Source organism: Lissotriton helveticus, chromosome 2_1, assembly GCF_964261635.1.
Source record: "Lissotriton helveticus chromosome 2_1, aLisHel1.1, whole genome shotgun sequence".
In the NCBI taxonomy this organism is placed as follows: domain Eukaryota; kingdom Metazoa; phylum Chordata; class Amphibia; order Caudata; family Salamandridae; genus Lissotriton; species Lissotriton helveticus.
Genome location: NC_136059.1, coordinates 1971018554 through 1971035304, shown reverse-complemented (window position 1 = coordinate 1971035304; position 16751 = coordinate 1971018554). Strand labels below are relative to the sequence as shown.

General features: G+C 44.8%; 1 protein-coding gene across 5 annotated transcripts in view; it reads right to left on the bottom strand.

Moving 5' to 3' along the window:
- The window catches only part of DCLK2 (doublecortin like kinase 2), a 486660-nt gene that overhangs the window by 61920 nt on the left and 407989 nt on the right, over positions 1-16751 (bottom strand). For all 5 annotated transcript variants that reach the window (XR_013607189.1, XM_078676909.1, XM_078676911.1 and 2 more), the window contains one exon: positions 8060-8179. Coding sequence is in view for 4 of the 5 variants with exons in the window: in XM_078676909.1 (XP_078533035.1) it covers positions 8060-8179 (120 nt within the window). In the remaining variant the exon portion in view is untranslated. The remainder of the gene's footprint in view (positions 1-8059; positions 8180-16751) is intronic.

Here is a 16751-nt window from a genome sequence, read left to right as displayed (position 1 = left end):
ACTTAAAAGATAAAATACCTAGGTAGAAGGTCTCTGTCGCATGTGCTTGAAAGATTCACCATCCTGATAAAGACCTTAAAGAATTAACCTTTTAAGGGTCAAAATATGGACGCATCACATCTCTGGACTGCCATATTATGGATTTATTATCCAACTGATGGAATCCGGCATTGGACATTCTCCCCTACAAACTCTGATAGGACAGACAGCTATTTGTATCGTACCTGTACTTGCGTTGTTGCGATCACTTTTGTTTACATTTGTTCACAACTCATCAGTAGTGCACCGCCACATCTCACCGTTACCCTTCAGAGAATCTCTATGTGATTTATGTTGTATACGTTTGTGAACTTTTGATTCCACATCAATATTCTGGTATTATTTGAATAGCGAAACAAACATCTTGCAATTATTTTGGACTCTCTGCCGATTTGTTCACAGGAAACAGTATTAGGAAAGGATTTAAATACACATTCGGTACATTGGTATTTTTCCTACCTGAAACTAGCAGTAAGAACCATTCTATTGAGTCTCATGCCTAGTTCCAAGGATGCCAAATATATATATTGATTTATGGGCCTAACATTGGTTGTTCCAAACTGAAACATAGCAATGTAATGGCAAGCAGGTGGGCCACGCCCAGCACCTATAAACGGGTCTGTGACGTTCAAAAATAGCCCAGAGCAGAGTTAACAACACTTTTGAAATAACATAGGCAGGAGGGAGAGAACCTAGCTACTGATGCTTGGGCCGAAACTCTGTTGGCAATTTCAACTAAAACAGATGAAGAGTCACCTTGAAAATAGAATACTTGAGACATTACACCGGATAAAGAGGGTGGAATACCAGGTAATATTATTCAAAAATTATCTATATACAATAGGGACCGAGATAGCCCCAAAACAAAGCGAGCCTAACACATAACTATGATGATGCTCAATTATGTACGAATATATTGTGACCACACGTTCAATTAAAAATAAAGCGGGCGTGGCTAGGCTACCGACCAAGATGGCCGTGTAAGGCTGCAGCTCCGCCATCCGACCCGACATCCTTGTATCCAACCAAAATATTGAACCATCTTGCCTACCGACGGCAGATAGCCGCAGTGTGGCCCAGGGCCGGGGCGCTCTGTGTGGAGCTCTAAATCGAGAGCGTGGCGTTCGGAGCTGGAGGCCCGTTCGGCATGCGCTCATAATCTAGGCCGGCGCACGCACACTGCTTGTTCCGGCAGGGCATACCTCTCGGCCGTTGGAAAGCAGCAAAGCCCAGTGGACAGTAGCGAGGGGATTGAGTGCTGCCCAGAGCGGGACTCCTTGAACTCCACATACAGCTCCTTGCCCCACAGGTAGGCCGGCCCGCGTCACTCAAGGAGCCCCGCGGGGTAAGGGGCCGCGGGTGAGTCTGGGGGCGAGCCACCCGGCTGGTCGGGCAGGTTGATTGGGTGCTGGGGGAGATTTGGTTCCCGGGCTAAATTGGAGAAATGCAATGCCTCCGGGCCGACTGAAAGCCACAGAATGGAGTGCGTGTTGCTTGGGCCTGATCTGCACTTCGCATCATTTGTGCCAGGGACACAACATGCTAGCGTCCCGGTCTACATCTTGGTCCTGCGGTTACCTATCTGGGTGTCCACCTGGTGCAACACAACACCCACCAGTACAGGGCGACCCACGCCTGTTTTGCTGCGGCCTTGAAAGTGTTGTTCGCCTGTCTGTGCTGGGCTGACGGAGATTTGTGCCCCACGGCATGGTGTTTCACTACGCTTCGGCCTACACTGCCCTCCCTGGCTGGCTTTGGGGGTAAAACATGCACAACTTGTACCCATCCTTGCAGCGCAGTTCTGTGCCTTATTGGGCCGCTGCTGTCTACCGCCTGGGCGCGGGCCACATCATGGTGTGGAAAGACCCTAAGCACAGAGTGATGCAGTTTAACAGGCGGAGCGGCAAGACAGTAGAGCCCGGTACCGAGATGGCTGAGGGAGGTGCGGATGTGGCTCAGACAGAGAATGCCCCTTCTGGCTCGGACGTCCTTATGCTAGAACTACAGGCGGTGTTCAACGCCCTGAATGGTCGCTTCGATTCCTTGGAGAAGCACCTGGATACCATGGGGGCTAAATTAGATGTGCACGAGAGACGTCTGGATGCTGAGGAGGGCAGGGTGTCTGATTTAGAGGACTGGCCGCCCTATCCACCAAGCCCAAGCACCGTATGGAGAAAATACTCAAGAATGTTGCCATGAAAAATTAAGATTTAGGGCCAAGAAGCAGGCGTAACAATGTACGCATTCTTGGTGTCGCAGAGTCCACGAATACAGGTCGCATAGAGCTTTTTGTTGAAAACTTGCTAGCAGATCTCTTTGGCAAATAGTCCTTTACCACTACTTTCCATGTGGAACGAGCGCACCGCTCTCTCGGTCCTCGCCCCAATATGGGAGTCCTTCCTAGACTGATTATAGCCCGCCTCCTAAACTTTTGTGACAGAGTTACTGCACAACGGATGGCAAGAGAAAATGGCACCCTGTCCTGGCCAGGATCAACAATCACACTGTCCCAGACTTAACCGCTATGGGCCAGGAGGCGAGGAGAAAGTATACTGGTGTAAAGGCTACACACCGAAATGTAGGTCTTAGGTACGGTATGATTTATCCGGCTCGTCTTCGAGTAGATATTGAGGGCAGGTCTCCAGTATTTTACACCTACAGCGGTTCAGGAGTTCTGCCGAGATTATAAAGGTAACCGTGGTACCCATGGAAAGGACCCTCCTAGAGTTTTCCCCCCCTCACAGTGGCAAGTGTGGAACTATTCTCCTCGGAATTATCAGAACTGCTGGCCTTCAGCACATACTGACACCTATTCTGAATTTTATAGGGCAAACACTATGTGTATTAGATTTTTCGTTTTTTCAAAATTAGGTAGTTGGCGAGGCATTGCCTCACCCAAAGTGTGGATCACTTTAAATTGGATTTACTAATTGGAATGTATACTGCTTTTCCCATTTCTCATTACATACAGGGGGTTCCATGTTGCATTCTACATATTAATAAGGGGGGAATTTCCCTACGTGTGGGTGTGCAGGGATGGGTGGGGGGTGAAGGGGGGGATTGTTTGTTCTCATAGTAAACCATTGCTTCTTTTCCGGTTTAGTCATTGTAGCTTGTATGGTACTCAATATGATGCGCGAACATTGTTATTCTTAAATCATTTATATGTCTTCATGGGGTAAATTGTCCACCTTTTCAGACCCAATATTGATCACCTGGAACGTAAGGGGCTTAAATAATGTGAGGAAAGGGAAACAGGTGTTCCATTATTTACAGAGACAACAAGTGGACGTCGCGTTTCTTCAAGAGACACATTTGCCAAAGACAACTACGACCCACTTTGCCTTGTCATGGGGTCCCGAGCGATATTTTGAGAATTATAGCACAAACGCCAGAGGAATGGCTGTAATTATACATAAGTGAGTGCCATTCCAATTCCCCAGGGTTCGTTGTGATAGCGAGGGTCGGTACACAATGGTGGTGGGGCATCTGATGGGCCGTCAAATGGCATTGGTCTGTGTCTATGCGCCTAACATTGACAGCCCAGAATTCTTTCACGATCTGCATGCACAGTTGCTTCAGCTGGATGTGGACTATATTTGCATGGGTGGAGACTTTAATCTCCTACTAGAACCAACACGATACGACATGTCCGACTCCTCAGACACCAAGCCCAGTGCGCGCATCGCTTTATTCGAACTGCGTGATACACTTGGTCTGTTTGATGTGTGGCGACACTGCCGACCAGGGGACTAAGCATACGCACACTATTCTGCACAACATGATACCTGGACACGATTGGATTTTTGGCTTGTATCCCCCAATTTGGCAGCTTGGTACAGGGCATCCTGACGCCTACCTAGAATGCTCTTGGATCACTCCCCAGTTGTCTTAAAGTTAGGATCCCCGATCTGAGGGATGTGAGAGACAGTGGCGGTTCGCCAGTCATGCTTTGTTGGATGAAGTGTTCTGTGCAGGGGCTACATGGTGCTATTGTTGAATATTTTGGATTAAAAGGGTCAGTTCAATCCTGGGCCACGCTGTGGGAGGCATTCAAGGCGTATCTACGGGGGATCTGTATCTCCAAGCATGCAGGGGTGTTGAGAGACTTGCGACGTACAATAGCAAACATTGAGCAGCAACTGGGCTAGCTTGATCAAGAGCAGGTAGACCTCCTGAGCCGGCCCAACATGGCCACCGCCTGTCACTCTTAACGGAATTTAGGGAAGCTGCAGAGCGAGAAGCACAATTTTTAAGTAAATATGCTATTGCGTGACAATATGGAGAGGGAGAGAGAACTGGCCCAACTTTGGCTCAGCTTTTGAGGCCACCAGCAGGACAATCATATATCACTTGCTCCGCTTCTCACATGGACAGACATTGATAGGCACTCTGGACATATGAGACGAATTTCTGAATTATTATTCTAACTTGTACTCGACGCACATAACACACAGCGTGGAAGACCGTAATGAGTACCTAGCAGAAATTGCACTGGTATGGTTCGACAAAGCTATGCAATTTTTTTAAGCAGAACCCTTCTCTACTGATGAAACTATTAGTGCCATTGATGCCATGAACTGCTCGACCACCCACACCCTTGACGGATTCACTGCCAATTTTTATAAGGCCTATATGACCCTTTTAGCTCCATACCTTTTTGAGGTCTATAGCGAAGCTCTTGAATGGCAGGAGCTTCCCCGCACGCTGCGTGAAGCTATGATAATCCTACTCCCCAAGCCTGGTAAGGAACTGCTCCTGTGCGGTTCATAAGGACCGCTGTCATTATTAAATCTGGTCTACAAGATTTTAGCAAAAATGATGACGTTTAGACTGGCCCTGTTGTTAGATCGAATTATCTTGCCAGCTCAATCGGGCTTTGTCCCACATAGATCAACGGCTCTGTATCTCCGAATGCTTTTTGCAGTTATCCACAGGATTGCACCAGAAGTTCCGGCAGCTGCCATTTTACTCGATACAGAAAAGGCCTTCGATTCTTTGGAGTGGTCATTTTTTTGGGCAGTTATGAGGAAGATGGAAATGCCTAAGGGATTCATTGATCTTACTTCACTACTTTATATTTCACCCACTGCTAGACTTAGCCTAAACGGCACCCTATCTTCTCAGTTTAAACTTACCCCCGGCACCCGACAGGGTTGCCCACTCTCTCCACTGCTTTTTATATAGCGCTAGACCCTTTGGTCCGGCAATTGTAAGAGCGACACCTGCATAAAGGGCTTCAGTTTAACACGGGCACTCTCCTGATTTCACTGTGCACCAATGACATTATACTGTACGTTCGCCAACCCCAGAATTTGAACCCCCTCGTTAGAGAGGTCATCCGATCTGGTAGATACTCAGGAGAGGGCATAAACTGTGGAAAACCAGAATTTTTTCCTATGACGCCATGTACAGCGAGGTGGGATTGTGAACTCTCCCTGGCATGGTGTGATGAGTTGACTAAGTATCTGGGAATACAAATCCACAGGGAGGTTGAGGAGTTCGTTTTGCTGAACTATGGCCCAGCACTATACACGCTAGAGCAACAGGTGGAACATTGGTTAAAACTCCCTCTCTCTGCTAGTCTAGTAGCGATCATCAAAATGGTTGTGCTCCCCAAATTCTTATATCTGTTTCATAATATTCCCATTCCGTTACCCAACAGATTCTTTCGGACTCTTCAGTCTCACCTCATTAGGCTGATTTGGGGAGGTGGCAGAGCCAGAATTAGTTGGGACACATTGACCGTACCATATCAAAGGGGAGGACTTGGGGTTCCCAATTTCCAGATATATTACATAGTCACGAAATGCAGCTTTGTGCACTCCTGGTACCACCCTGACGCATGCATTTCTTATTCTAGACCGGAGGCTGATCTCGTGCTTCCTGCTCCGTTGAAAATGGTATTACCAAAGGGATTTCCCAGAGACCACCCCCGAGACATCCAGACAGTGTCCACCACTAGCTGTGCCTGGAAGAAACTAGCGCGTGCAACAGGTGGGCTTACCTTATACTCCTCTGCACTTCTGATAGTTAATAACCCATGGCTGCCCATCACAGAGGAAAAGCTGGTTCAACGCACACTCATTTCATATTCATTAGATACAGTCGGGGATCTATTTCCAGGGGGCCATGACTTTTCAAGAGCCGAATAGTGAGGTTTAGCAAAGCGTCCTTTATGGATCACTTTGTTTTCAGCAGGATTTGTAGTGCACTTAGAGCACAGATCACTGAATTCCCATTAGAGCCGGAATCCTTCTCACCACTAACATTATTGATAACGAGTAAAAGGGGGACCATTTTATTTCCAAATTGTACAGAGCCTGTATGGCCTTAATCCCTAGCAGAGAAACCAAAATCCGAGAGACCTGGGAGCGTGACCTGGAACACCGGATACAGGACTCCCACTGGTCCTTCTGTTGCACTCAGATCAAAGAGTTTTCCCTGAACAGTAGATATAAACGGATTCATTTCAAATTAATGTGGAGGGCATACATGTCCCCTACGAAACTCAGTTCCATTGATCACTATCGGCTGCACACATGCCCTAAGTGTGGAGTACACCAGGCAGACTTCGCCCATATGACCTGGAACTGTGTAAAGATCAGGAGTTACTGGAGAGCTGTTTACACAATCCTATTGTGTATGACTCACCTGGACATAGCCCCTATGCCCGAGGTCACTGTGCTGGGATATGTTTATGACTTCCCTAAACAACGGCACAGATTTATCACGATTGCTCCATTGCTTGCCAAGCGAGAAATAGCGCTGCACTGGGGCAATAGAATCACCCCTACAAAAGAAGCCTGGCTCAATAGCCTAATTTATTGCAACACAAATTGCGAGCTGTTTGCAACAACTCAACCCTTGACATCCAGACCCAAGGACATTTGAAGCCCCCTGAAGTGTTATTTGTAGGATTGTTGGATCTGCCCCTTTGTCACGGCTGCCTGCAGGGATAGTTCCCACTGGGGTGGATTAACCCATCAGTGCCACACTGGATATGGACACATGTCACATGTCGGAAGAACGGGTGGTGGGCCTGCAGGAATGAGAGTATTGCTAGGATTGCAGTGTATCATGTACAAGTTACCCCTATCTAACAGTGCGATGTGTTTTCTAAGATCATATCTTCCCAGATCAATATGTTTCTGTATTGCTACATTGAGTAACCAATTTATGTTCATTCATTGTGTATTAACAGGAAAATGTTAAATAAAGTTTAAAAAAAAAACAGAATTATGGACAAAAACGTTTGATATAGGAGGGTCAGTGTATACAGTACACATGGCACAACCCTCCAGGAGGAGGAGAAACTTACATACACCCTACACTGAGGTTAGACAACCACTAAGGTGGTTATTAAAGTGTATACAAAATGCTAAGACAAACACCATCTTTCTCCTGCTTTGCATGGTACAGACCCCCCCGACCCCCCCCCATACATACATATTGCACTGGAACAAAATCAATATTATGATAGTAGTATAATTCCATCTCGTCCAATTATGACACAGTCAATTAATAAATGTAGGAAGTTTCTGAAATAAACCAACCAGGATAACTATTATTGCACCTACATCAAAGTATTGTAGATCAACATAGTTACAGGTGATACAGAAACAATTTATCCAAAAGTTAAAAAAGAGTATGGTTTTAAAAGCCAATACAAATATTTAAAAACAAATATTCAGACAGTGATACCATTTGCAAAGCCTGAGTAGGAAAGGAAACTGTCACTACTTTGTACTGGTATTAAGCATTTGTATACAAGACAGGTAGCCCAGTGTCGGAGACCATAGGAGTGCCTACAAATGTAATTCTTCTGTGTGTAACAACTCACAGAGAAACATCTCATGTTATTAGTTCAGCATTAGGAAGCAGCAGCATCATGTGCATGATTGCATTTTGAAGTTCGCCAAGAAGTGATTATGTGATTATGTCTTCCCAGCCTGATCCTGTAGTCCTATTAGTCTGTATTCTGCATGGATAACATGAGCAAAATCTGCAATCGCCTTACCTTCACTAATTCCATCACCATGTAGAGCTCTGTCGGCGTGTCCATCTCCTCTATCAGCATGATAATATTCGGATGCTTAACCTGTCGCAGTATGGCAACCTCGTTCTCAATCAGGTGCTCCTGTGTAAGGGAAAAGGTTGTGTTATTTAATTTGTCACAGCATTAACAATATTCGAAACAAGGAACATTTTGAAGATGCCTCAAAGAAGAGAGGCATGGTTCACATGTTGATAAAGTCAATTTTAAAATTCTTTGCAGTGTATTAATGGGTCATAGGTGCGACCTAGGGATGCCTTAAAGTAGTCAATAAGAAACAGTTGCTTTGCTATTGTTAAATGAGTGGAATTTTTTGAAGAAATTGACCGACATCATGCCTTTGCCCCCTTCCTCCGATCCTGCATACAAACGTGTGCACTGCGATGTGCATGATTTAATGATGTTCTTTTCTGCAAACTGACCAATCGAGCAGACAGCTGCACTTCTGCAGTCCTTTCAGGCTCCACCTGTGAAATTCCCTCTTTTAATCCTCTTCATTTATTCCACCCCCACTTCAATGTCTGTCTACCTCCCTCCACATCACGTTATTCCCCAGCATCACTTCCCTGCACCAGGTGACTGTAACGTGATGGTGACTGTGTGCAGGAGAGACCATGAGAAGCAATGCTTAAGTGCGGATCTGAGCTCCAGCGCTCATATTCCTCTTTATTTAAACTACAAATTGTGCTTAACAGGACAGGTTTTGGTGTGTGCAACGAACAGATTACTTACCTTTGGTACCGCTCTTTCTCGTAGAGACTATCCAGCCACAGATTCCTCACCTCTTGAGTTTTCTCCAAGCATCAGACTGGATCCGGAAACTTTTCAGCAGTTCCTTTGTTTGCTGGTAGGTGGCGCTGAGACTCTGCACTTACGCCATTTACTCCAGAAAGGACATGCAGAACCTACTTAGATGCCACTCCTGCATGCTGACATTAATTGTTTTCAAGGCTGTCCGTGCCCCCAGACGCAGAGTCCCAATAGCAAATTGGTTGTGATGGTGTGCAGATTCTAATACTATAAGAAAAGGGTTACTGGTTGACTGGGGGTGTGGGCCCTGGTCGTGCAGCTACCACAATTCTGCTCAGGGTGAAGTCAAAAGCAAACCCTAAATTAACCAGTGCTCAACCCTCTGGTAGCTTGGCACAGAGCAGTCAGGCTTAACTCAGAAGTAATGTGTGAAGTATTTGTGCAACACTTCGAACAGTAAAGCAGTAAAAACACCACAAAAAGATCCCACACCAGTTAGAAAAATAGAACATAAATAGAACATTTTTAAAACAAATTAAACAAGATCAAAACGACAAACCAGCAGAATCTGAGATATTCAAATTTAAAGATTTCAGTAAAAATAACCCAAGTCGCCAACTATGGATATCTGGTTGCGCTGGACTGGGACAAAGTCACAAGTTCAGTCTGACCGCAATGGAACGCGGGTCGGCTACAAGGTCCAAGCTAGGCCCGCTGAACATTACCTTAAATCCTGGTTTGTGGAGCGTTGTGAGGATTTGTGTTGAACGGTGTGTCGTGCATCTGAAGTGATTTGTCTGTTCCCAGATGCGTTGTGCTGCCATGAGAGTTCTCGCATTATCGTCCGTGATCCAGTCTATGATGGCTTAAGTTGTGAAGTTTAGCGTCACGGATGCGGCACGCAGTTGGGGCGATTCATTGGTTCGGAGGAGTTGCGATGCAACGATGCAGAGTCCGGCATCATCGCTGATGCGGTCAAAGACGGTGGATGTGAGGACCTGCAACCGGAATGCGTAACGTAGTGGTGGTTCTGATGTGTGTCTTTGCGACCGGTCCAATCAAAGCAGTGGTGGCAATGCATAGGTTCTGCTCGGGTTGCACCTCTCAGCAGAGGGCATCCATCAGTTCCACTGAATCTGCTGAGGCTGGGAAAGCACGTTAGATGCACTTCCAAGAGTCCAGGACTGGGGTGGACCTACTTGCCAGGGTAGACTCCCAGATGGCAGAGTCCAGGTAAAAGGGTGCTAGAAGCCTAATGTGCCCCGAAAGCTTCGGATCTGGAGGCCAGTCAGCTAGCCCTTGGAATCACTCTGGGTTCAAGAGATTTAGGCCCAGAGCTTTTCACCCAGACAGGGGGAGAGGCTTCTAGAGGTTTCCCTTTGAAGTCCCCAGGAATCCTGCCTTCCTTGTCCTGGGTATAGACACTACAGGGAGTATGCAGCCCTTTGTGTGGAGGCAGGACACAACCTATTCAACTACACTTTAGGATATGGGCCAAGTAAATGAATGGTCTTGGCATGTGTATTTATTCACACTCATTGCATAATTGTTAAAGCAGTTATGATATACGCTTATACATTTCCTGAGAGCCACCTTCAGACATTTAGCAAACAAATGAATATATTATAATATATATCAACCAATATTAAACGTAACAATACTTTACTGCAGTTGCACATAACGTAAATAACTAAAAGTGCTCTTGTGACCAGTCTATTATTCAACATAATACAGAGGTCTGCAATCACTAATATTCAAAACTCTGTGAACCTCTTGCCTAAAAGTCTTTTGTGGGTCCAAAGCTGTTAAATTGAAGTAGGTTTTACAATTCATTCTAATTGCCTATTAGACCAATTGGATTCAAAATGGAACGCTCCCCAAAAATAATACGGTCGAAGCATTTCAAGCCTCTTATTTTTGGGTTCTTTTCAGGACCCTGACTGGTGACCGTCTGTGAAATAACAAAATGAATACAATAAATGAATTAGCTTGTATTCCCCTTTGTTCTTGATTTTTTCTTCGTTAACTCCTACAGGCTTGATGCACAAGATGACCTCATTGTTCTTTGGGAATGGGTATTTTCATGGTCTTTTATGAAGCTGCTATGTTTTATCCTTTATGGATGACAATTTGTATCCCATTTTATTAGATTTCTAGTGGCACTTTCAAAATTAGGACTTAAAATCAGACTTCACAATAAGTTCGTTTTTTAAAATTCTAATTCCAAAGACACCAAAAGTGAACTGGCTACTTGTTCTCATTTGGAAATTACAGCTTATTAAATGTAATAAGTTAACTTCAATGTTATCATATGGGACAGGTAGGCCTGGTAGTAGTGAAAAACGAATTGAAGAGTTTTTCACTACCAGGACATGTAAAACTTAAAAGTACATGTCCAACTTTTTAATACACTTTACCATGCCATTTGGGGTTTCCAGGCCCTACCCTCGGGGTGACATATGCATTAAGGAAGATTTGGGCCTGGCAAAAGGTTTATTTGTTTAGCTTGATATGGCAGTTTAAAACTGCACACACAGGAGACCTGAGACATGTTTAGTGGGCTACTTAAGTGGGTGGCACAATCTGTGTTGTCAGTCCACCAGTAGCATTTAAATTATAAACCCTGAAATACACCTTTCCAAGGGAATTGCAGTAAATTAACTTTGGCAATTGGGGATATGCCAATGTTACCATGTTTTAAGGAGTGAACACGTACACTTTAGCACTGGATAGCAGTGGTAAAGTGCCTTGAGTCCTAAGGCCAGCGAAAACAAAGTCAGCAAAAATGGAGGAGGAAGGCAAAAGGTTTGGGGGAAGACCACCCTAAGGCTGACAGTTCTAACAAGAGGTAGCTTCGGATCAACGCCTGTGTGGAGTAGCACCTAGGTAGGCTCCACACATCATTTCCAGAGTAGAATGGAGTCAGTGGAAAGCCACACAATGCCACCTACCAGCAGGTCCAGTTTGAAACCTGGGTAGCATTGACAATATGAGGAATTTGCAGCTAGAAATCTTGGTCAGAAATGTGCAATTAGTGCTGGGTGGCATAATACAATCCTTCCCAACCAGAATCTTAACAGGAAAATCAAACAATATTCTGGCAACAACAGTTCAGTCTATTTGCCACACAATCTCCAAGTCATTGAAACTGGATTGGTTATGGCCTTACCTCATACCATGACCCTCTTCTTGTTGGCCTTCAGTTCTCAAAGGGTGAGAACCACTGATTCTTAATTTAGGTACTGTTCTCATTAAAGCCTACATAGGATGGTGGTGTGCCTGGTTGAGGGCCACTGAGGCTGGTTGTTTCTCCCCACATCAGGCTCCTCTCATCGCTCTATAATCATTGCCTTCAGGAACTGAGTCATGAGCTCTCTGTATTAAATCTCAAACATCAACAGTTTCTTTGGTACTCCAACAGTGCCACAGGAAGCCTTTAGCATGGTTCCCTTAAGCACATTAGTCTACATTCAAAGAGGGGTGCACTGAATTTACCTACAGGACTGTGGCACACTTATCAGACTTGTAGGATAGGGTTGTAGGACACAACCACACTTTCCTTTCCCACGCGTTCCTTAACGCAGGCGGAAGAACGAATGCGTCTGAATCACACATTCCACTTACACCACAAGTTATTACAATGACTTGCCTTAGGGGGCGCTGGACTTTTTGGTATAGTATAATTTACTCTTCCAACTCAAGTCCCGCAACAGTAGGGAAAGCGCTGGACTTTAAAATCCAACGCCACTTTTTCCAACACATGTTGTTTTAAATATTTGTGTTGTAAATGGAATGTGTGGTTAAGACGCATTCGTTGTTCCACCTGAGTTGCAAAAACAACGCGTTGTTAGTCTGTTGTTGATTTTGAGGTTTCCCATAGGATAGGCACTATTACCCTTCTGATAATGACAGTTCAGTTGTTTCTGAGACAGCAGTTTTGACAGACTTGCCTGTTGAAGGCTGGAGGCTCCCAATATGGGGTCACTGGAGAGGCATATTTGACTGCTCAGTCAAACATGAGGTAAACAAGGGAACTGTGTGTTGTGCAATGATGTATGTTACCGCAGTTTCATTGAAAGCTTTGAATGACCCTCTCAGTTTTCATTTTGTTCCTTACAGAGCCAGAATGTGTTTTTTTCAATGTTCATATGGGAGGTACTATTTCTCCATTGCCTTGGAGTCAATGATGGGTTATTTTCAAATGATAGACCCCTAATTACTCATAGGAAGCATGGAAAGCATTGCTTTGAAGTGGGGGTCCATTTCCTGAATAGAAAGAGTCAAGCAATCATTATGCTGCTATTATCTTTTCCAATTTAGCCTTCACATGCTCTAAAGCAATGGATGCTACGATTTGTACCACTAATATTTTGGTGTAATAGTGTCTCATGACCAGTAAATTTTGCCCATCAAGTAGTATGTAGAACTTCACGCCACGATCATGATATTTCACATTCATCATCAATGTTGACAGAGGCAGGCATATCACCACCCCGAGTTGCTTGACACAGATGGCAGTTATTGGTTGCATCTTAAGCCTTAGCGTAGTTCCCTAGAAACCAAACTTTTCATGAAGGAAGCCATTCGTTTTGGCTATCCCTTGATGGCCTTGGTAGGTCAGCTGGATTGCTTTCCTTCTGAATGCTTCAGGAATTAAAATCCTACAAATAGCCCTTCTTCTGCAACTATTAATCTGTGGCTGACTCTCCACGAGGTCATTTTTCTAACAATAGCATCCACTTCTCGATTCTTAGCGGAGAATGGGGTGATGTCCCTTGGAATAGCAAAATTAGTGTCTTGTGATCTGATACTAATTTGAATTCTTGACCATATACGTATAGAAAGAAGTGCATGCAGCCCCACCTGATCGTTAGGGTTTCCTTCTATTTGCAAGTTTCCCGATTCTGTGCTAGTCAGGACTTTGCTGGCAAATGCCTTGGGGACCCAACTGCGATGTATCTGGGGGTGCATGGTGAGCACTCCTCTCCAAAACACATACTTGAAAAACTGTATTTTGTCTTTGAGGAATTCACTTTTGAGTACTGCCATGAAATATTCATGGACAGGTTGCCATGTAGGCGGAATCTGTGATAAACAGTAAGGTTTTTGCATAGGTGAACATTAATTGCGGACATTCATAGCCCCTTCTATGGCAGCCAGCACTCGTGTCACATCATGGAATACTTCAGCAACTCATGCAATGCCAAAACAGAGTTGTTTGTAGCAATAGAGATATTGAGTATGTTGTATTGCAATTCCCGTTTTCTTGAGCATTAGCATCCTGCATTCAGGTCGACTCTCCAGATCCACCAAACACCTTTTATGTCTGATAGGATATCATCAATAGTTGGGGTGATGTAACATTCTCTTTAAAGGCTAAAAGAGGAGGTGCATGTCAATGCAGATGCCCGCGGCTCCGGGTAGTTTTAGTATGATAGTCACCAGTAAGGAGGAACCACATAGCTATCAGGTCGGTTATCTTACCTATTACCCACTGTGTTTCTGGTTTGTTCAGTTCCTCCTCTATTTAGGGTCTTAGGTGGTAGGGAATCTGTATGTGGCATCAAGCAAATGGTTTCATTATTGGATTGATGCACGATTTATTTTGCTACAGGCAGTCGAGCTTTCGTAGTTTACATTCTTCCAATAGTTCCTCAATGCCCTATGTCTTTGCACATAGAAAAGGCCCCGGTCCCCTGCAGTAGTGCAGCTCAGCAAGGTGGTGTCACTTACTTTTATTTTGAAGAATTTGGCTTGAACAGACTCTCATTCCATGATCTTTATCTCAACTGTGATGGCAAGTTCCAGCTGTGACATTCCACAGTAAGAGTATATATTTTTCTCTGTTAGCAATGTCAGAGCATTGGATTTAGTCCAGAGTACAGACGTTGGTCAATGATGGTTTACCAACACTCATGAATCAGAGAGCACAGTCACTTCCAGTACTCTTATCAGCATCCTGCACTTAGGCTGCGGGCTTCATTTATTAGATGATCACTCTACAAATGAGATGAATAATATTTATTTTTCCTCCTCCTCTGGGTCCATGCTCGCTGTTAGTTGCCATTGCCAATGTATTGTCTCCTGAGATATGGTTGGTAAGGGGCTTGGGATGAACGTTCTATTCACTGTAAACCTTCTCAGACCACCTCCTCTGCAGACTCTTGTGACAAGATTAGACTTCCACAGTTCGAGCACACTTTCCAACTCACCAGGCATGCACTCATGGGATAATGTTGACACCGGCAGTATGCACACATTTACTGATTCTCATTTTTCTTACACAGTATTCATCCTCTTGTGACTTACCTTGAATGGAGTTCACCATATGTCTTAATCGGTTCAGGTTCATCTAGTTATTCTTCGATAGCGCATAGATGCTTCTATAGATTCTCTGTTTTTGTGCTAAGTTTGCTTAATATCTCTTACCCTGCATGGTGGAGTAGTAGTGACGTTTTGTCACATTGTCCATTTCTCACAAAGTTTTGAAATACTTGTTGACAAGCTATAAACACCAGCCACTAGGGTGGGGTCACAGCCAGCACAGCAAGTTCCCTAAAAGGCAGCAATGGACTAGATGTAGCACCTATGGAGTGCAGAGCATCTGTCTGGGCAGGAAGCATCTTGAGGCCATTACCTGCAGTGACGATAGCCAGTTCGCCTCCATGGTCATTATGAGCTGCTTGGTCATCAGTACCGATGATGAGGTTTGTATGTTTCCCCGTGCTGTGTGTGCTGTCCCTTCCTACCTTGCTCTTGCTCTCCAAAGGAATTTCCTCTACAAGCAGCTGCATTGTGCTAGCAATATGCCCCTTGCTTCACTTTTACAGGAATAAGTGGCTGCCTTTGGTGGAGCTCAGTGGCCCAAGAGTCATGTTGAGGATTTGTGAGCACACGCTTATGACTACGTGTGACAGGAAGAATCCAGTAGTTTGCCCTAGTTGTATGTGGTCAGTTACACAGTGTGCTACTCCAGCAACTTATCCACCATCTTCCCGAGTTTATTTGTGTTTTAAATTAAAGTCTAAGTTTTATTCCAACATACTTGCCTCCACTTTTTTTTGTCGCGTTAGCTGGTGTCTTTTCATGAAAGAAATCACTCATCTGAGGGGCTTGAAGTCACGCTCCAGTTCGGTGGCATTGGTGCTGAAGAGCCATTTCCTTGCTCCACAAGAGCAACTAGCGAAGCGCAACAACTGCTTTCTCAGCTGCAGTGGGTTTGCCCTAGGTCTGCAAGGGGATGGTGACGGCTCATGTCTGGCGCTGGAGGGTCTGTATTCTTGTTGCCAATGTAATGTGGTGGTGAAGACAAGTCAGAAAGACAACAGGAGATGCAATGTTTTCTAACTGTGGGGCTGAGCCCATGCTCTCACATTCCTTTTTGTTAAAACCGTTGTGACTTGTGGAAAAGTACAGTTTACTGGATGTCTGTCTTAGGGTTCCACCATGTTTATATTAAATAACCATGCCAAGTGCACATGTGCAAAAATTAAAATGTTGCAAGGCTCACAGATGCCCCAACTGCTGTCTCTATTATTATCACTGACTGTCACGGGAACACAGAGACCACTTTAGAAACACAGCCACTGTGCAGCATCGCGCTCTCCCATGCAACATGCTGGTCAGATACCATTATCTGTTCAGGGAGACATTGAATGTTTTCCTCATTTGTGAGACACTTGATTTCCAGCACAGAGCTCATCTGCAACTGGTCAGGTAGCTTGACTGTGTTGCTCTGTTTTTCAACCATCCACTATCCTAGAGTGTAGAACCTATACGTTGTAATATCCAGTGCAGCTCCCAAGACCCAGTCCTGACACAGTGCTCTTGCACAGCTCTGTTTCTCTGCCAGGTCAAAGCTGTGCCCAGCTCCTTGTAATGGAAAGGAAGGAATAGACTAGTGGAG